The following is a 21782-nucleotide window of genomic DNA, read 5'->3' as shown; positions in this document are numbered from 1 at the left end:
TTTTTAATTTTTCTTTTTCTTTTTCATATGTACACGGAACAATACGGCAACACATATTCAGTAACTCGACGAATGAAAAAATATTGCTGGAATGAAAAAGCGAATAACCGAATATCGCCGGTTTATCAGCATTTACATCATCGCGCTAGTTCTCGCGAAACAGCGCGCATTCGCGTTTCAATTTATTTCCATGTTTACCCACACTTAACTGTTCAAATGTTCCGCAAGCTGTTCATTCGCCAACTCCACGAACTTTTGAGCATGGCGCATCATTATTCCTGGGCTGGTGCCTTTCTGCAGCTCGCACATGTTGGACTCTGCCCACGTCCGATTATTATTATCGTCGCTATCGTGTAATAACTTTAACAATGAAACTGACATCTCTTCAACGCTGTTGCCGACAATTCGTAAAACATTTTCACTGTCATTTCCTGCTTTTTAAGCAGGTCGCAATTTCTGTTCCATACTCCTGCTGTCTCTCGTCCCCCCCTCCTCCCCCCGCACGTTTCATGCATATTTTTTCCTTCTGCCTCGATATTCGTAGCTCGCGGTCAATTCAAAAAAGGAATTCCATTGAATCAACGAAATAAAAGCAATTTAATTAGCGACAACGCTTTGTCCCGAGTATAATTTTTTCCAACTGTAAAAAAACTCGCCTCGTTATTGTTCGTTTAACGAGCTGCCCGGAACACACTATTTTCAACTGATTGGCCTTCCTACGCTTTTACACCGCTTCGCCTTTCTTTCTTTTCTTTTTTCTTTTTTTTTTTTTTCATTTCACTTGCACCCGTACGAAATTGATCGATGGGCGACAATTGATCTCGAGTCGTCACAGATAAACTGCACGTCCACGTTTCAATTCGCGTGCAACTTCTTCATTCGCCGTTTTCCGTTTCAATACGGGAAACGCGCGAGCTGATTTAAATGATAAATGCTGGCGAATGGCGCACCGCGCAAGAGCAACTGTCATTTCGCCGTGTTACGAGACAATGAACATTCCTGGGCCAAAGGCCAGAGCCAAACGTGCGCGGTAATTTCGATTCATGTAAAATTAAGTATACGAGGATATGCAGCGTGCGCGCGCGTTACCAAGCGAATTCCACGCGTATAGAATGGGAATGGGCGCGCTACGAGACTGAAAGGAAGGAACGAGATCCGCGATAATGATCTCAGCCGTACGGCTTCAACGGTGATAGCCGGTGCGCCGTATTTACATACTGATATGAGCATCGCATCGGTGTGAAAGTTTGCGTAATCAGGCTCGTGAAGGAGGTGAACGGGAGAATCCCCGGGCACGGTCGCCGCGCCGAGAGCTTAAATCGTATACGCGCGCGAAATATGGGAAACGAGGGGAAGGAGGTTGAAACGATAACGAATGGAGAAGATGTGCACGAGGGCGGAGATGCGGTGTAAAGACATTAAGCCGATTTCAGGTTTCAGGAACAAGTACACCGATCTCTCTCTCTCTCTCTTCCCTCGACGTGCACACGTTTCACGGTTCCCTCATCGCGGATTAATGTTTCTTTTATTCGTTGAATAATTTAAATGGGCCGTGCATTTATACCTGCGGCCGCTGTTTAAAGCAAACCGAAAGAACTTCAACCGCGATAAAAACAGATTTCAGGTTGAAGTGTATTTCGCGAGTAGTAAGAAATTTTTTTTTTAACTCGGCGCGTCGCGCCGGACAAACGGAACGGTAATTGAAAGAATTTCTATTTACGGAGCACAGCCGCGCGTTCCCTTATTAATTTGAAACTGCTCGGTTCGTACGCTCCAACATCCAAGCTTGCTCTGCAACTTATCGCGTGCAAATGAAACAAGTTCTCACTCGGAGACAAACAGACAACCTCGGGCATTAAGCACTTCCCAGAAACCACAAATTCTGTTTTAGTGCCGCGAACTCGCAGGAAACATTAAAACTTGCAAGTTAATGCTTATTTGAGCGACTCCGGAGCAAACGATTCTTCTCTCTCCCTCTTTTCTCTCTTTTCTCTTCTTTCTTTTTTTTCTCTACTCGAGCGCGAAGAGCGTTTTATTTTAAATGTCACGTTTATGGTTACGTTGACAACACGCTGCGCCGTCGTTTCTTTCAATGTTTAACCATTTGTCTGTTTTGTGCGTCACGTGTGACGTGCAGAACGAACTCGTACGCTTATACATCATACGCGACGTACAGTGGTACCGATTCTTGCGGAACTAGACAGGCAAAGATTAACCGGTGATCGATTCGTATCACCTCTAGCGGAAAACATGTCTCGTTTTGACAGAACATACCAGAGTGATAATGAGATTAAAGGAATAACGTACAAAAAAAAAAAAGAAAGAGAAATGCTTATTGTTCAAATGTATTGTCAACTGTATTGAAATGTTTTGAAACATTAATAAATTAAACGGAGGTATCAGATACGTCCAACCGGAAAACATAACGGAGATATATTACGATTATAAAAATGGCGAGTGCAAACAGAGCGTATGCGACAAAGAAGGATTTATTTTCGGGTTCATCGCACGACGAACGCCAAATCTTCTATTGCTTCTGCACAATGAATGATAAATGCAAGTGGATTAACAAAGGATATTTATTCAAAGTTGTATTTTTTAGAGTTGAAGATACGATCAACTGTTCCTGTTTACTAAAAATTGTGATCCTAATTTTTAGCAAAGGTTGTAATTCATATTAGAATTGACAAAATTTTATTTTGTAGAGAGAGAAAATTATCCCCATTGCAATATTGTTTTACCTTAAAATCTTAAACAAAAATACAAAGTTTTAAGAAAAATTGTGTTCAGACGGGTACAAGCTTTAGGAAGAACATTATATTGGAGTTTTTAGGAAAAGTACATGTTTCCTTTTTTTTTTTTTTCGTAGAAAACATACTCTCATTATCTTTTATTGCACGTGTCTGGCATTTGGGAGCTGTGCGATAAAGAGTTGAGCCCAAGTTGGAAATATTCAAATGCTAAAAATTAAAATGCATTTTATCCGACGATATCTCGAGAATAAAAAGTCATCGATACTGAAAAAAAAAAAGATTTTTTAAAATGGAAGCTTCGAAGTTTTCAGAAAACCAAATTTGTAAATAAAGTGTCTCAATAAATAATAACAATATAAATTCACGCTAATTTTAATCAACTTAATTTTTGATCAAACAATTTTGATCATTGAAAAACATTTTTCAATATCTTCATGTACTATGTACTATAAAAATAAAATGAATGATTTATTTTGAAAATAGAGGCTTTAAGCGAGTCCAGATTGATTGCTGTACAATTTCGCCGAAATTGTGACAGTTTAAATAACAATTTTTCGAACATCGGAAATTTAGCGCTCGAACACTTTTATGCGCGATATTTATTTCAGATATATTAACATCAGAAAATAAACGTTATACATTAAAATTTAATTGATTGAAATCCGTTGAAATCAATTGAAATTTATATTTTATATACATATATTTTATTAACATGTGATAGTCTCGAGAACCAAACTTATCTTTATACTTCGATTTCTCAATTTCATTACACAAGTAAATTCTCAACTCTTAAAAATTCATCACTTGCTTCCGCGAGTTCGTCTGCTACAAGAAACTGGCACAAACAATTACAAATTATTTTGAAAGTATTTTGCAAAATAGATAATTACAAAGTGAATTTGAGAAATAATGTTGGCGTCATCGCCTTCTCTAATTTATAGCTCGTTTAATGAAGACATTCGAAATTACATCGTCGTGGATCAACGTCAAAATTACATGAACTTCGTTTCATCTGATTCGTTGTTGGCGCGAGTCAAAACACGTGTGTAAATATTAAACGTTATAATATTAATTATTCTATTGCAAAATCACATCTTTCTTTGCAGCGCAAGTCGCAAGTGACAATCGATTTACCGATTAATCTGTTGAAACCTTTGGAAGGAACGTCATCGGTTAGGTGGGATTACCTTAATCTCTTGTCCACCTCCTGAATGGAGATCAGTGCAGTTTTTGTGCGGTTTCCACGCATTGACAGCATGTTCGCGCCATAATTATCGAGTTTCCTTTTCGTTAATATTTAATACAGAGTTTGCAATAATTAATATATATATATATATAGAGAGAGAGAGAGATAATACAATTTTTAAGGAATATTTCCTGAAAGGATATACTTTATATACTTTATGTATATACTTTATGTGAAGGAAAATCCAAAATCTCGCCTCTCGGTTGTATTTTTAAACGAACTTGTAAAATTTGTAAAAGCTTCTTGCATTCGTCGAGAATGTTCATGGAAATTTGCATGTAATCCAGAAAGTTGTGTAAATTTGTAATGGAATCTAAACTCGAAATATCCATTAAGCTGCATTTGAATCCTTGCACGTTTCTCAATTAAGAATTCCAGTTCTTTAATGTATAATTTAATGTTATCGTATGCAAGCGTGTGCTAAATACCAACGGTGTAAATTGCCAATTTTCTGAGAAAATTCGTACTGAGAAGCTGCAGTAAAAGTCGTGTTCTGTTCTTTTGGTTCCTGCCCTTGCATTCTGAATATTTTCGCCGAACGAAAGGTCGTTAAATGACATTGGCAAATAGTTAAACGAATTAATGAATTCATTATTCATGAATTTATTCTTTCAGGAAATTTAATTCATGAAATTAAATTAATGATTTTTTTACATAAAAGAGCAATACCTCGAGCTAAATACAAATATTAACTATCTAGTTATTTATCACAAATTATATAGGTTATATAAAAGTGTTTCAAATCGTAAAAAAGCTGCAGAGGTAATAAAGAAAGAGCGGATTTATGAAAATACTCACCGACTCGATAACATTACAGAAACATTTGCAAAATCATTAAATATTTTCAGCATTACTATCAGATCGGACAAAAATTATAAAATCTGAAACATTTTTCAATGAATGAAAATTGACTAATTAAATGAATAGATCAGTTATGAATTCTCTTTGCTGCAATGTTTGAGAAATCGTGTCTTTGAGATAGAATATATAGGTCCAGAGATCCTTAGTTGGGCGTATAAATATTTGATCGTTAAATATTCAATTTTAGGAGAATATTAAAATTGTTACAACGTTGTGAAAAAAAACATCGTGCAACAATTTACTTGGATTCATTTTAATGCGTTTTATAATTTTGGATTCGTTTTTTTTAAGGATGCTTTTTCATCATGTGACAGTAGGAACAAGTATTGTTTTTCTTGAATATACTACAAGTTCGAAGTTTTCTAAAAACATTCACAACTTTTTTTCGCAATTGTAATTATTAGGGACTGAAGATTGGAGCCTTCTCGTTATAGTAATATTTAAAAATTCTATGTACGAGTTTTTTTTATCGCCGTTTTCTTAAATTTTGAACATTAGGCTCGAAGGACAAAAATTCAAGAAAATCCAATACTTTGTCACTTAAGCCTAATATTCAAATTTCGATAAAATGGCGGTAAAAAATCGTACATCAAAGTTTTAAAAAATACAAAGGGAAGAATTGAGTCTTTAGGTCATAGAAGAATTTCTTAATGTTTTTAGAAATATTCGAGTTCATAACATTTTCGAGAAAAAGAATGTCTTCGTTCTTCCACTTGCTGCATGATGAAAAACCATCTTTGAAAAAATAAAATAATTAATCCAGAACTAGATCACGCTTTAAAATGGGACCAAGTGGATTGCTGCACAATTTACAACATTTTAAGATTTAAGATCCGAATACTTATGGAAGTAGTTGTCACGATTGATCGCCAAAAAAATTTATCGGTTTTAAACGAACGAAGAAGTAAAACAAGTAGAGGGAGCTATTAATCTCAAGTTGATGAAGCTACGGTTGATTTTCCCGACTTGGAGAACTTCTCGAATTCGTCTTTCGTCGATACCACCGTAATTAAAGAGACTAGTTCTCCGGTGAAAACAAAATGCACCACCGGATCGAAGACGAAAACTCTTCCGTTCCGAGACTTCTCGTTACGTACCGCTCCACTTTTTTCTTTATTTCCCCATTGATATATTTAATCCTATCTTTCTTATTTCTTCTATCTATCTTTCTTATCCCTTATGTTTCTTTTTAATACAAGACCAATGCGATCTTTATTCTTTAGCAAAAATGCGTCATTAATTGAGGCCAACGTTATTATTTATTGTTAGTTCTTAGATTGCAACCGAGAAAATGATTTTGCTAATGAAATCATTAGAATCTGTAGAATACGATCTCTATAGTATCATATAATATTGGTTCTAAAGTAGCATAAAAACAGAAATTGAAATTAATAAGTTATTTTTGAAGAAAAGGCTGTTCAAACATATATTTCGTATAAAAAAAATATCTGCTTTTGTGGAATATTTGTAGAAAGAAGTGGAACACTTAGAAACATTTTTGAGTGTTCTCAATCTTCATAATAAAAGTTCTGCACAATTTTATCAAAAAATTTTCGACCAATTCTCATCTATACAGTTCTTGGGTCAATTTTCCATTGATGAAGACTTTAACGATATTAATTTGCAGAATGATCAAAATTTAGAGATCTTTCGTTCAAAATCAGCGCTCATTCTTATACCAAAAATATATCAGAGAATTTTAACAAATTATTTTAAATTTATCGATACAGATACTATTATACAGCAAAAAATACTCGTAAATATAATATCACTAGTTTACTATTCAAATTGCAAGCAGTTTAATAATAACATTTAGTTGTATGTTATATACGACTTGAATGTGTTATAGCACTTTGAAAAAATAACATATTACAGATCGTAATAAAATATAAATTAATCACTAAATTATTTAAAAATTACAAATGATTAATTATTACAAATAACAAAAGTCGATCAAGATTATTTTAACAACAATTGATTGATCAGTGATTACAATTACTATTTAGTAATTGATTACTGTCTAAAATCTCTCTGATTAAAATCAGAAGGAGACGAGGGAGATTTCCAGAATTTCTCGTTACCATCCTATGAGATTGATTCGCGTGGGATGGCAGATATAAAGAACGATCCCGCCACTTTCTGGAAGTCATCTCACTTGCATGATATTTCTACTTAATACGCACTTGGTTTACAAGTGCTATTGCGCGGAAAAAATTCCTGATGAGATTTATGAAAGATTCGGTTCTAAATTCTTTTAACAGTCTATGCGCGAGGGACGTGAAGGATTTGTAAAAATTTCTAATCGAACAAACCAATACTAAATAATATGTCATAAAATTACGAGCCATTGTCATAAGTATTACGCACCTATATTTAACAAAAATTATGCCGAAATCAGCTTATTTTATCTCAATGCAAGTTTAATTTCTATCAATTCCGTATTCTATCAATTTCTATATAACTGGAGATAATCTTTCAGAAATCAGACGGTCTTGAATATATGTTAAAGAATTTAGTATACATCGAGCCTTACAATGTGACGTTTGGATCGTAGACTTCTCGCTTCGTGGCGCGTATAATAAAATCATAGCCCGCGAGTTAAAACTGCATCAAGTGCAGAAATCTTGTCAGCTGAAATTATTCCGTCGAGCTCTAAAACGCGAAGTAGTCCAGGGTAGTCTTTCGATGAACGATGAATCGATGAAACTGGAACGAGGAATAATCGAGAGATCAGAAAAAACCGATTCCTCTAACGATATTGGCCAACTTAAAAAAAGAAAAAAAAAAAAGAAATGGGTCGGTCTTTAGCGACGGGTTAACTGTTCCTCTTAAATACGTAATAAGTGAAAGTGAGGAAACCTTAAAAATAAAATTATGATTTCCTATTTCGCGGAATTTGATCTTTCTCTTGCACCGAGAATGTAACGCATTATTTTTAACACTGTGATCGTTGCCGGTAGCCCGATGTCCTTCCCCATTGAAAAGAATATTCGATGTTATTTATTCAAAGGTTCGTTCAACAGAGGAAACAAGATTAGAAAATAAATAATGGCTGGAATTGCTATAGACGAAATCCGCGAATTAACCCAGAAAGTCAGTCAACGGACCACCGACAAAATTGAAACGATCGTAAGCGCTCGCAGGGGAAGCAATTTCTCTGCAATCGTCCATTTCTTTCCTGGGTAGCGCGTAGGGCCACGAGTGCCATGCTACATTGGTTCTCTTTACATTCACCCAACCACGGAAGAAGCAGAGAATCCCGCCTTCGTCTCCGCATATACGAAAGCGATCAATCGTCTCTTTACAATTCCCTTTGCTACGGGAAGAGATCTTCGTATCGAGGAATTTGTTCCCCGCGAGCATACAGTTACGAAATACGCTTGATTTCCTGGATTAGAAAAAGATCGAGAATCGAGGGAACATTCGTAGATGTTTCTCGTGTCGTTTGAAAAACATTCTGCACGAAAAGAACGAGTTAATTCCATTGATTCCTTTTCGTGCATGTTTGGAATCGATATTAATAAAAGTAGGGGGAAAGATACGGAGATATTTAGAGGGAATTTAGAGACGTGAAGTTGAATGATTTTTATAGATACAATAGTATCTCCGTACTAAATGAAGAGAAGTCAGATAATGTTAAAAGTCTTAATATTTGGTGTATTTTTGGAATATAATTTATTACATTACAAATTTTATTAATTTCTAATTTTTAATTAATTATTGTTTATTACGTAGATGATTTATTACACGAGCAATTTATTACAAAATAACGTCGTTTAATTTTCACAGTTTCTTTAATTTTTAATTCTTCCTTGCTTTTAATACTTTACTTTTTAATTAATCTTTAATTCTTTCTTCCTCCTTTAATTCTTTTCGAGAAATTTCTTGGTCTGTTTGCATTCTTCATCTCGTAATTTTTATACCATTTAATACTGTCATTTTTATTACAGTCCAATATGTTATACACTTATGTTAAAATTTCATACAGGCCACTATAATATCACCGACTTTTTGTTTGCGTTATCGTCGTCTTTGTGCTTATTATACTTTTTCGTGAAAAATAACGCGACGTAAGTAAATGTTACACTTAAAACATCCGACCCAATTAAACGTGTTCGGAAAGTAGAAGTTTCCATTGGGCGTGAGCACACCACGAACTGCCATAACCGCCAACCCCGTTTCCTTCAAATTCCGCTTCTAGGCTCGATGAATTTTCCAAAGAAAGTTCGTCCATATACTTTGCAAGATTCTTTTGGAAATTTGTTAAGAAACGAAATTGCTCTCCCGTATTTTTATTTTCTTATTGAAGCACCGCTCTGCAAACGCATTACCCCAGTTCCGAAGTTTAAGTAAAATTTAATGTCAGAACTCAAGATCGAGTCTCGAGAAGAGAAATTGTTTCGTATGCAAATGTTTTCAGTTGAAATTAGACTACGTTCGGTACCTTCCCATAGATACAACAAGTTTATTTAAATAAGCCTCGGAAAAACTCATTAATCGTCTTGGAGGATCATTTAATTAAAGCGCTGGAAATTGGGTGAGGCGAGTAAACGATTAGCCAATGAAAATTAATAAAAAAATTGCGTTTGAAACTTTTTATTTTCTCCGGTAGATCATTCATTAACGAATAACGGAAACGTAATTGATCTATTGGGGGATAATCACTCGTAAAAATTCCGGAATATTCTTACCATGTTCGAAATATCTGAGAAACATGTTACTATGTGTACAAAGAACGGCATACTCGCATGCGTCGATGTACACGGGAAATGAGAGATAGTTCCCAAATAACTTCCGCACGCTGATGAAAATCTTCGAACGCGTTTTTCGCTTCGAAATACCAACCAACCAGAACAGCATCGAAGAAGTTCGTGCGAACAAACTGAAGATGAAACTTCGAATCACCAGTGAAACTCTTTCACGCCAAATGTTATATCAATATCAAGTCTTCACGTTCGTTCCAACAGAACGTACGAACATTTACGAACGACCAAATCGAACTGTATACCCAATCGTCCCATTTCATTCGTGTTGGCGCACTTTTTTTCTCGTGAATCGTTAATTGTAACGCCGTCGGGCCACCGAAGCGAGCTCTCTCTTTGACATAGAAAAAAAGGGCAAAATATCTACATTGCTACGTCGTACGAGATCGACAAATAAAAGCAGACCGATAGATACGTAAAATCAATAAGCTTAAACGTGCCAGACTGTTTGCAAGAAAATTTCGTGTTTATCTTCCTCTGTCGGACGTAGCTCATTTCCTTTATCGTTCTGTCTACCTCTCGAAGCAAAAATGATTCGCTCATTAGCGATTACTTCTCCTCTGGGACTTTGAAGAAAGTTTCAGAAAAACGGTCGATTGTATTTTCAGTATACGGGGTGTCCATAAAGACTCTTTACAATTTCAAAAATTTATTAGAAAGGCAAATAGAAAGACAGATAAGTGAAAATTATTAAAAAAATGAGATCTATATATTTAAGTTTTTTTCTTGTCATTCAAAAAAATTACAAGTACTATCTCGAAACAACATTCTTATATTAATGCTCTAAACCGGCACGATATATTGATTATATACAGGGTCCATAAAGTTTCTTTACAATTTTAAAAATTTATTACAAAGGCAAATGAAAGGACAGATAAGTAAAAATTATTACAGCATGAGACGTATATATTTGAGTTTTTTCGTTTCATTTAATACACCTCTATATGATGGGCGCCATTGATGCATATGTTGCCCCTATGAATCCAATCATAGTAATAATAAATCTTAAACTAAATAAGAAAGTAGTCTGTTCTGCCATTAATATGATTCTGCATAAAATTAGAGCAATGGCAGTTGGCAACAAGCAATATCCTAAGACACAAATACTTTGGAAGAAAGATATGTTGCCACCTAATAATTTGGAGTTCAAAGTAACAACCATAGATCCAATCCATACAATAACAAAAACTTCTGCAAACTCTGGTCCCCCATCATTAAAATTATTCGCTGTATCAGAAGAACCTTGCAATATCATTGCCATGAATGTACATAATACTAGTGGTCCCCATAGATGCCATTCCTTTAATAAGCTCTTCTTTTCTTTTGGATATAAAACATGATAAAATTTTTTGCCCACTGCTCGTACATCCCTGAGAATCGTATCTCTGATTGGTTCATCCAAAGTATTAAATTCAGGTTCTCCAAGATTTGATTTTTGTTTGCCTCCCACTGTCAGCTCAATATTCTGAGGGTCAGCATATTCCATCGTAACTTTGAAATACATCAAATTTTGCATCATCTGTCGCTGCCTTATTTGTAGACATTATACTTGAATTATGAAATCATTAAATCAGGATTTTAAATGAAAATATCTTCATATCATATCAAATTGTCATGTCACATACACGTAACATGAAAATCTTTGCCTAATGTTATTTTAGTGATTTTAAAATTTTATTAATTTAAGTGATCTGCTGTTGTACGTGCAGAAAGATCTCCCAATGCGATTTAACACTTCTCATGAACAGTGTTAGTAAAAGATTCTAAAAAGATATATACGCGTCATGATATAAATTGTTCACGTGAGTACAATGCAACTGCGAATCTTTTAATCATTCGTGAAGGAAATTGACACTAACGTTGATGCATTCGATATACGAAAGTTAGTAGATGGCAGTATTATTGTTATGTCGCGTTTGTAAACTTGTAGCTTCACTTTGTCGATTGAATGTTGGTTAAAATCGTACAATTTTTTCTGGAAAAGCATAAAGAAACACATCAAAACGGTACTCGATTTCTTGCCATGTTCGCTGTAGCATACTCTCATCATTGGTGGCAATGGCATCAGAGATCCTCTACTTTAGATTAGTGATGTCCTGTACCTTTGTTCGATACACGATATCTTTAACATAACCCCATGTGAGTTTTAACATAACTCCATAAAGTCTTTTTACAATTTCAAAAACTTATTACAAAGGCAATTGGTGAGATATCTTTATTAGATTTGTACTTCCATGTACTCAGTGATTATCAAGGTTTTTATCACATTGCATTTCAGGTACCCTGTTGATGAATAAAATACTGTTAAATGAACCCCTTACAAAATGGCTACTCCTCAAGGGAAGCCACAGTGTGTGTCATGGTTTATTGAAACTAAATTGGGAGACTCTAGAGACTCGGCGAAAGTTCAAAACTAATGGTGCCCATATAGAGCTGTATTAAATGAAGTGAAAAAACATAAATATATAAGTCTCATTTTGTAATAATATCCAGTTGTCTGCCTTTTCATTTTCCTTTGTAATAAATTTTTGAAATTGTAAAGAGACTTTATGGACACCCTGTACAATTGCATCTCTTTATTATTAAGCTACATTCCCCTGCGACGAAAGAAACACAGTTCGAGAAAAGTAGGTTTTTCGAGAGAAGCGAAAATTTGGTTTTAAACAAAATTAAACGAGCAATTTACATATTTCTTATCTTACTACCGTGCGTTTGTTCGTAATGATAATCCAGGCAAATCTCGTAATAAAAGCAGTGTCACATGAAAAGCAACGTAATTTTTTCTTAACGGCGAAATGAGTAAGATAATCCTTCATAATTAAAGGACTGTCTGTGCAACGTTTTTACGTTGATAATTCGAAAATCATGTTTTGCGGAGAGTTGCATCACTTTCGTCGAATATTCTTCATGCAGAAATGAGATGGAAAGAAAGAATAAAATTGTATCATTTTTTGCAAGCTTTCTTTTCCGAGAAAATCGAGTTTATCGAGTTTTCTTGAATTTAGCTAATTCCAGACTGAGAGGAAAGAATAGTTTTACGAGGAGATTATCCTACGTGCGAGAACAAGGGACAAATATAGAATACAATTCTTCTATAAGGTGTTTCGTCTTCGAGAAAGTCGAGTTTGAAAATGTATCAAGTGCACGTGTACCAAGACAATTTTTTTAACGAAACATATTCAAAGCCTATTTTCTTAGGCTTGCCTAAGAACGGTGCCTTAATCGAAAAAATTTTCTTTCTAGATTTTTTACATATTCTCGCACTCTCGACGATTATTCCTGCATGTCCAGCATGGAATCAGCTAAATTCGAGTCCTTGATAAAAATAATAAATGTTCAAACTCGATTTTTAACTTCTTGCTGGAATGACGTACAACGTACATCAAGAATTTTCTGCCCCAAATTGCAACATTTTCTCAAAGTTTTAAATATATTTAAATGTAACCGAGTCAAAATAAATAATAAGTTTATTGTTTCTTAATAATTTCTATCCAATGATATCATACCGACGAGCTTAAAAGAAGAAGAAAGCGACGAATTATTGTATACGGTTCGGTCATTCGTTATGGTCCGCGCAACCAGTTGCCAGCGCGAGGTGTTAATGGAAAACTTCTATTCTTCATTTTCGGCTGATTTTTCCACGCGAAATCACTGTTTGCTACAGAACACCCTGTATATTTGTTGCTTCCGAAAGTTCTGACGTTTGTTTGATCTATTGATCCGTGATAAACGACTCGCTAAAGCCTCGTGTAAATAAAGTTGTTGTAGCAAAGACGAGGGTGACGAATCGAAGAATTCGCTCGATTTGACAATCATAATATCCCGAGCGATGTATTTTTCGATCAAAGTGTATCGGCAGAGAATTTTTGTTTGAGAACGCTGATTCCGAATTTATCAGTTAATGAGTTTGGTTATAAATCTGCAAAGCAGCAGGGAATATTCCGCAAGGCCTTGAGGAAGAGATCCTTTCAAAGGAAGTAATTTAATTTTCATCGCATCCAGAGCGAACTCTATAGAAGGGCCGAAATCCAAACGTTGCGAGAGGAGCCAGGTTCCAAACAGTTCTGTCAAGTTAAATCCTGCATCGCGTTCGCTTTGAGAGCGGCGTTGAATCGCAAAATAAGTAAATTTCTCGAATAACGTTAACCGTTATCTCGCAATCTGTCTTCCAGGGGCAAATTAATCAGTAATCGAGTCGCCTCAAATGTTACGACGGTTTAATACGGTATACGTTAAGTTTTACCAGCGACAGGTTTGCACACACGTTTGCGCATTGACGCACACGTCAGCCTAATGAAACTCATTCTACACCGAATCCTGCTTCACCAGGTCGTAAAATTGTTAATACCAGGTATATACCGACTTTACATGTGGCGCGAACGCCTGACGGAATTTCCAGCGGAAGTCGACTTTGAATACCATTAAATATCATTCCTCATCTTGTCAACTGTTATCCAGCAACTGTGTCACGCTTTGTGGAATACGTCAGGGATCGTAGCTAGGATTGTACCTTGTTACATGTCGTTATTATCGTGTGAAAATATATCTTTGCAAACCAGGGCCACGGTTTTTGTCACAACTAAAAATTAAAAATTAAAAATTTAAAAAAAGAGAGAGAAGGTCGTCCGCCGCTGGTGATACGTGATCAAACGCCTATTTCATAGTGACGGCGAACTCGTTGGAAAAATTCAATTAAAGTTTACGCTTCGCTAACGCTGTTCACTGGCCACCTGACTCCCGCGAGCCGAGTTTCATTTCCTCGCGAAATTACTCATTTAAATTCTAACCGCGCGAAAATCAGATCGTGCGTGGACCAGACTTCGAGCAACCTGTTCGTTAAAGCCAGTCCGTGACTACTCGCATCCGTAATCTGATACTTAGCTGTGGCAAGTCGCTCGAGGAGAGATCGTATACAAGGAGAATCGCGTGCTCGATCGCGTGAGCTCTGCGATGTTGATCATCCAAACGCCAGCGAACGGACTTGAGATCGCGCGATTGGCGACAACTAATCGAACAGCTCGGCCCGATTTTTATCACCGCGGAGCGAACGGGTCACTGGGGAATTACTCAGCCTCGCTAATTCCCTGCTGGCGAAGAAGTGACGAACCCGAGCGAAGGAGAAGGAACGTAACGAACCGCGGCCGTTTTTCCGACCGCGTGGCTGGTGCGGTTCCACCGCGCCGGCCTAATTCCTCGTCGGCTCGTTATGAGCCGCAGAGCCGCGCGCACTTGTTACCCACGGCAAATTTACATTTCAAAACCGGCGGCTCGAGAGCCGAGTAAATGTACGTCGAAATTGACGTTGCACCGGCCGTCGATTGAACTCTTCTCTCTCGCTTTCGCTCGCTTCGCGGCCTCCCTCCCGCGCGTGAAAGCGGAAATTATTGCTTGCCACGACCGCCACCACGTATCTTTTTTTTTTTTTTCTTTTTTCCTCTTTTCTCTCTTTTCTTTTTATCAACGTCCCGCTCGTTTAACCTGCAATTCATTACATCTTTTCTTGCCATTCATTCCCCCTCTCATCCCTAAACTCTCCTTGTCACCCTCTTCGATATTTTAATAAAATTAAGTTTCAACACATTGCCGTACTTCACTCGGCGCGTCCCACTTGCTGCCAGGGCCAGCACATTTTTGGAGAAACAGGGAAACTTTGCACAATGCATATATGCTTAAATATTACTATATGTTTTTTTGTAGTAATATTCTTAAATATTATATACTTACTATTTAAGTAAGTTAAATATTATATACTTAATATTATATACTTACTATTTAAATATAGTAATATACTTAAATATTCTTAAATATTACTATATGTTTTTTTGTAGTAATATTTAAGAAACTATTTATTATGTATTTTAGATTTGAACTATTATTTGTTTTATATTTATATTCACACATTGAGAACGGTACGCTTTGATAAACATATAGCCTGTATTTTCTCGTATTTTTTTAATTATTTAATATATGATTGAAAGGGTTCAAGAGAACGTATAGTATTTGACAAGTATATTATTTTGTTAATAATTAAAATTATTAATTTTTTTTCATTTTAGAGGTATTTTGTTAAATAAAATGGAAACGTTTCTTGGTGTGGTATGTTAGGAAACAATTTCCCTACTTCTTGAAAAATTATATAACATTATAATATATAATGTAGTATATAATTAATCTGTAGTTATAATTTTATTTGTAGTTAATAATTAATAAATTAATCTGTAGATATGTTTAAATATAACAGATGGCCTGTTTGTTGATCATAGAATTATGATAAAATATGAATGTGATGCGAGAAGTCCAACGTAGGCATGGAGCGCTTTTCGTTTTTAAAAAAAAAGACCAGAGTCGTGAGAGTCGTGAGGGAGCGTTGAAAGAGAACTGTTAAAAAATGTCAATTGTGTTGTTAAAAGAATTTATTTCAGTTGTTAATTCATGTTGTTTTAAAGTAATTTGTCTTGTTTTAATTATCTGTTGTTCGATTATCATAATTATCATAATTTAAATTATAATATAAATAATTTTTATTATTTTTAATTATAATATAAATGAACATTATTTATATTATATCTCTACAATAATTATATACTATATATAATATTATATAACATAAATTATATATAATGTTGCCTGGGCCGTGTCCCCTACAACGCAAAATGGTGTTCCCCGTTGAAACACGAGAAACGAAAATTCTCGTCTCCCGTCCGCAACAGTGGAAAACCGAAAGACGCAAATTCGCGTCTCTCGTCCACAGTTTGTTAAGTTTCGACCTCAAGCAACCGTGAACATATTTCATTCGCCGAAATTCTCGATAATTCAATGATCCTCTGGAGTTCAATACCTCACGGCTCTGTTCCCCATCAGGAATAAATCATGTTCCCGGCTGACTTTATCGCCTAGGCAAAGGCTGGCCGCCTATTTAATCGACCGGTCAGCACGAAACTAGAATGGAGCTCCTGCGACAGAACGTGACCCTAACGTCTGGACAGGAGGACACCGTGAACGTACAAGCACCGATGAAAGGGGCTAGCGTGTTTTATTGCTTGGCTGATACGCGAAAATAGGGATTCGAGCTATCGGTGATTGCAATCGGGCCACTCCTATACGGTTATTAATCACTGCTTTCTCTCGACAATGCCACGCGTCGAATTGGCCAACGAGCAGTCGCGCGTAACCACGAGCTGGTAATGAATTCTATACAAGGACCTGCCAATTTTTAGAAGACTTTACCGGATTTCGAATCTAAATTGGAGTGCTACGAAATTTATACGTCAACGCAACTAGAGCCACTCGAACGTGGCGTTTCAGTGTATTCCGAAAACGGCCGTAATATGTTAAAATCGTATGAATGTAATATGATTTGTTGATGAGCAAAGGACAGGTCTGGACTTCTTGTCAATATAGAGAAATTTATTGTCTTATTTTTATCACGGGCAATCATTCGTCCTGTTTTTTTTTTTTTTTTTTTTTGCATTGTCTTAACATTTATACCACGCTAGCGGCTATTGTGTCGTGGTCAACTTCGGTTACTGACCCGCGATTCTGTTTATTTTATATCTGTTCTCAAGCATTAGATTCACCAATAAGTCTGTGCGGTTTTCTCCGACCTCGGTTCAATCCTGAAAACCGTTCATTCATTTGATACAAGACATTTCAAGTTTGCTTTTTCAAATAATTGTGTAAATTGATTGTGTTTTTCTTTTATTGCGTGTTAGTTTAAAAACGGGAAATCCAGACGAGCATTCTCAACATAGTTTGTTGCTTTATTTTAAAGAAGAAAAAAAGACACGAGCGCGTAAAAAGATTTGTGACGTAAAACTGCTTCATCACAGAACGCGCGTGCCAAATTTAGTTCTGATGATTTCAACATTAAAGATGCACCACGCTCAAAAAGACCGATGTCGACCAAGTGGAGATCGATAACAACAAAATAAAGATGTCAGTCGATGCAAACCATCACTACACGACACGAGACGTTGCAGAAATTCCGAACGTATCAAAATCAAGCGTGGAAAGTCATTTAAACGCATTTGGATACGTGAGTAAACTCGATATTTCGATACCACACCAATTTGAAGAAATTCATTTGATTAAACGCATTACCATATGCGATTCACTTTTAAAACGTAAGGAAAACGATCCATTTTTGAAACGTATGATGACAAGCGATGAAAAATGAATTGTCTACAGTAACATCGAGCGGAAAATGTCGTGAAGCAAGTGTGATAAACCAGCCCAAAATACTTCAAAAGCAGATCTTTCATCAAAGGAAGATTATGTCGTCAATCTGGTGAGATTGGAAAGGCATCGTGTCTTTTGAACAGCTTCCTAAGATTAAAACGATTAATTCGAGTGTCTACTGTCGATAATTGGATGAATTAAGTAATGCCATTCATCAAAAACATCCAGAATTAATAAATTGCAAAGGAATTGCTTTTCTTAACGCCAGATCCCATACGTCATTAAAAACTCGTCAGAAATTATTGCAGCTAGGATGGAATGTATTACTATATCTTTCTTACAAATCCTTCTGACTTTTCAGCATCAAACTTTCATTTGTTTTGCCCTCTTCAAAATTTTTTGAGAGGAAAAATTTTTAATCCCGATGATATCAAACAGTACTTGGATCAGTTTTTTGCCACCAAGAGACTTTTTGAGCACGAAATTATGAAGCGCCAATACATTGTTCAACAACGTTCTAGTTTAATACGAAAAAGTTTTATTTAGAAAAAACCGCTCGGACTTGTTGACCAATCTAATACAATCAGCGTTCGATCCTTCGATTGACGTTTGACTCACACGGATTACGTTAGGGTAATAGAATACTTCAAAGTGGCTAATAATTGGTTATCCAACTTATAAAATAGGCTCACGGGCAGCGAAGGATTTTTCTTACGATTCTATGCTGTAGTTTTAGAGTTGTTATAATTTTTAGTCTTAAAATCTCGTTCAAAAGTCATTTGATGTACGTCTCACGCTAGTCGCGGGATCAGATTTCGTTCGTTATTCCGAATATGTTTCCGGAAATATTGAAGGATGAATCGATATCTTCAAATTTTCATCTATTAATATTCGACGAAAGTATTTAGTATTTAAAAGTACAAGATATTGTGCCGCGTATTTGTCTAGTTGTTTATGCTATTTTAAATTCATCGTTAATGACATTCGTCTCGTTTCAATTAGTCCAAAGTATATAGAATAGTATATAGTTCATAGTATAATATATAGTATATAGAAATAGTGTTCAAGAATTTTGGAAATAATTTCGCGTTAATTTCGACGACGCGTCAGCCATTTCATAGACACGTTGTACATATTTACATCTAGAGAGTTGGCACCGTGCGATCTATAGCACATCTGCTTAACATAGTAATTTACCACGCAGACACGTCATTCCGGCAAGAACGGTAGGACTTGAGCGTCGAGCTTTCTTTACAGCTCGATAAACTTTATTACGAAATAATCTAAAATCCCGTTGAATATTTATCAAGCAAGCGAATTCAATTGACAAACGATCAACTGATAAATTGCTTATTATATCCACGGGCGCTCGTTCAGTTCTGTCAAAAATGATGCATATGCAGAACCAATTATTGCGTAGATAATATCAGGTCAGGGGAGGGAGGGAATTCTTATCGTAATTGAATGCCAGCCATCGCTTTTCCGAATCGACACGCGAGGAATCCACTTTCCTCTCCCAGCTCCAATCACGTTCTTTATTTTCAATTAGCGAGAACGATGCGGGGAATTCTAGCTATAGAGGACGAAAGATTCCGATTGCAACGGGCTGATCCCCTTTACCCTCGGATCAAAACGGTTCGAGAGTCCAAGTTAAATATATGCCAACGTGATTAATGGATCGTACGTTGCAATCCCGAGAATTGGTCTTTGATTAATCGAGCTATGAAATTATTTTACACTTGTATCGACGTATTCGTGCGAAAAAAAAAAAAAAAAAATAGCGTGTAGAAGAGGAGTCCTTTTCTCCTCTCCAAAGATGTTGCGCATAATTTTTGCAACATCATCGTCTTGTAAGACCCGAACGTCTCGGACAAATTACATTTTCTCCCCTCTCTTTTACCAATCTCGGCAGAGGCTTTGGATTCCGGTCGAATCTTCCAGAGCTTTATCCGTTTCCTTCTTTCTTTTTTTTCTTTCTTTCTTTCTTTCTTTCTTTTTCCCCGTTGGTGTTTTCCAGACAAACCATTTCATCGAACTATCGAAAAAACGATCTGCCAGCATCCACAATTTCAAGACGTATCTCCTCGCTGAACTCTCCCGCTGGAATCGGAATTCTTATTATCGTTCGTTTCCCTCCCTTCGAGTTATACCTCGTTCGCTCGAGTACGATAAAGAATTACGTCGAATTTCGTGCCTCCTGTCGATTGTAAATTTGAATGCGGTCGACTGAAAGAACGTTTCTCGTCCGATTGAACTGCCGGCCGCTGTTTAATAGCCTCCGGTATATGTTTTACTCCAGCGTCAAATGGTCATCAACAATCGACTGTTCCCAACCACTTGTAATAGCACTATCAATGACATCTGTATCAACGATAAAGGTACAAATAGGTGTAAATTGGATTGGCTGAAAAACAATTGTCTGTTTTCCTTTTTTTTTTTTTTTTAATAAATAGGTAAACGCACACATCTCAAAAATTTAATCAACTTTATTTTAAACCGCAAATTCATTGTACGATCTAACAGCTAACTGTACAAGCTTATTTCGGAGGAGGAAAATGCACGATTTTGTTAACAATTGTCAAACTAAACAAGTCAAAAACGAACATTTTCGTCAAAATTTTGCTACACTACTTCCGAAGGAAAAGAGCTCGTGAGAAATTATCTAACGCGTATGACAAAGAAACTTTGTAACTGCGACAATGTTAGAATTCATTTGCCAAGTTTCATTGCTGATCGAATCGTCGTTGGAACTGTCTTTTATCGAAAGAGAAACTTCGATGTTGACTGAAAGATGGCAAAAGATAATCGAATGAAATAAACGATGTATCGTCTGATTTTTGTTTCTCGTGAAAAGTTCGCCTTTCATTTACAATACAAAAAGAACGCAGTTTTTGTCAAAAAAAAAAAAAACCAATTTTTTTAAAAAAAAAAAAAAAAAAAAAAAAAAATAAAAGAACACACTTCTAGGGCAACCTAATAACCGACGTTTTATTAAAATTTCAAACAGCTATGAAAAAGTGACGCAATCAATTTTTATGTCACGTTAAATTAATTGCGCGCGACACTGTCAATTCGTAAAACATTAAAGGATAATAAATTACAGGGAAGTACCGTCGAGACTTCAACGAGGACTAATAAATTCTCGTTCGCCAAGTGTATGTACATGAAGCAACATTAATTACCAAATTCGTTGGTATATTTTCCAATATTCCAATGTAATATGTAGATACATAATTAATAACACCTGCGCCAAGTTTCGTTCCAGTTCAATGCTCCTTTCCGCCGGTGTGAAATCAGTTGAAAGAATATGGAAATCAGCGGTGCGCGCTGGAAAGTAACGGTGGGGGGATAAATATTCATTCGAAACTGCATTTTCCACATAAATACCGCTCAACTGGCGATCTTTTGTGGAAAATTTATAATTGCCTCGTCCCCGAAATCCTTTATTTTTCGATCGAGATGTTTTCTCTCGCTAGCTTGCTCTGAGACTGAACAGGTATAAATAAAATAAATCTTTTTCGGCGGAAAATCGCAGAGAAACGTCAAAAGTGAAAAACAAACGGAAACAAAAGAAACATTCGTTTGAGGTATTCCGCGATGGAATATCGTCGATACGGCATGTGTTATTAACGAAATATCTTTTGGATAGTCAGTATGGATCGTAGCACAACAAAGAGCGTAGAAACTTCGCTTCACGAGGCTCAAGAGAGCCTTTTGTGAATTGCGCGCTGCGCAAGACAGTTAATTTACCGAAAGTCTAATATTAATTGGATGAAAGCGTTTCACATTGTTTCATTAAATATTAACATTCAGAAGAAGATTGATTAATGAAAATTATCAGTGTTAACGTATTTTACCAAATGTGGATAAATTACAAATGATAACGACGAAGAGAAATTGTCCCAAATCATAAAACATGGTATACGTCGTTTCTGAAATTGGTAAATTTCTATTTTAATGGCTTTTCTCAATTTCGACTGT

General features: G+C 36.0%; 1 protein-coding gene and 1 pseudogene across 4 annotated transcripts in view; both read right to left on the bottom strand.

The window, feature by feature from the left end:
- Positions 1–21782, bottom strand: part of LOC122529126 (zwei Ig domain protein zig-8-like) — a 68867-nt gene that overhangs the window by 25518 nt on the left and 21567 nt on the right. Inside the window, exon 1 of one of the 4 annotated variants that reach the window (XM_043654919.1) lies at positions 210–1321. The exons of 1 other annotated variant lie outside the window; for it this stretch is intronic. In XM_043654919.1, the coding sequence (XP_043510854.1) occupies positions 210–381 (172 nt within the window). In that variant the 5' untranslated portion in view covers positions 382–1321. Of the gene's footprint in view, positions 1–202; positions 1322–21782 lie in introns of those variants that run through there. 2 more of the 4 variants (XM_043654921.1, XM_043654924.1) reach the window with 2 other exon arrangements.
- Positions 10564–11167, bottom strand: LOC122529145 (annotated as a pseudogene).

The sequence above is a fragment of the Frieseomelitta varia genome, unplaced genomic scaffold, assembly GCF_011392965.1.
Source record: "Frieseomelitta varia isolate USP_RPSP 00005682 unplaced genomic scaffold, Fvar_1.2 scaffold_279, whole genome shotgun sequence".
Lineage (NCBI taxonomy): Eukaryota > Metazoa > Arthropoda > Insecta > Hymenoptera > Apidae > Frieseomelitta > Frieseomelitta varia.
Note: the sequence above shows the minus strand (reverse complement) of the source record. Positions and strands in the feature narration are given on the sequence as shown.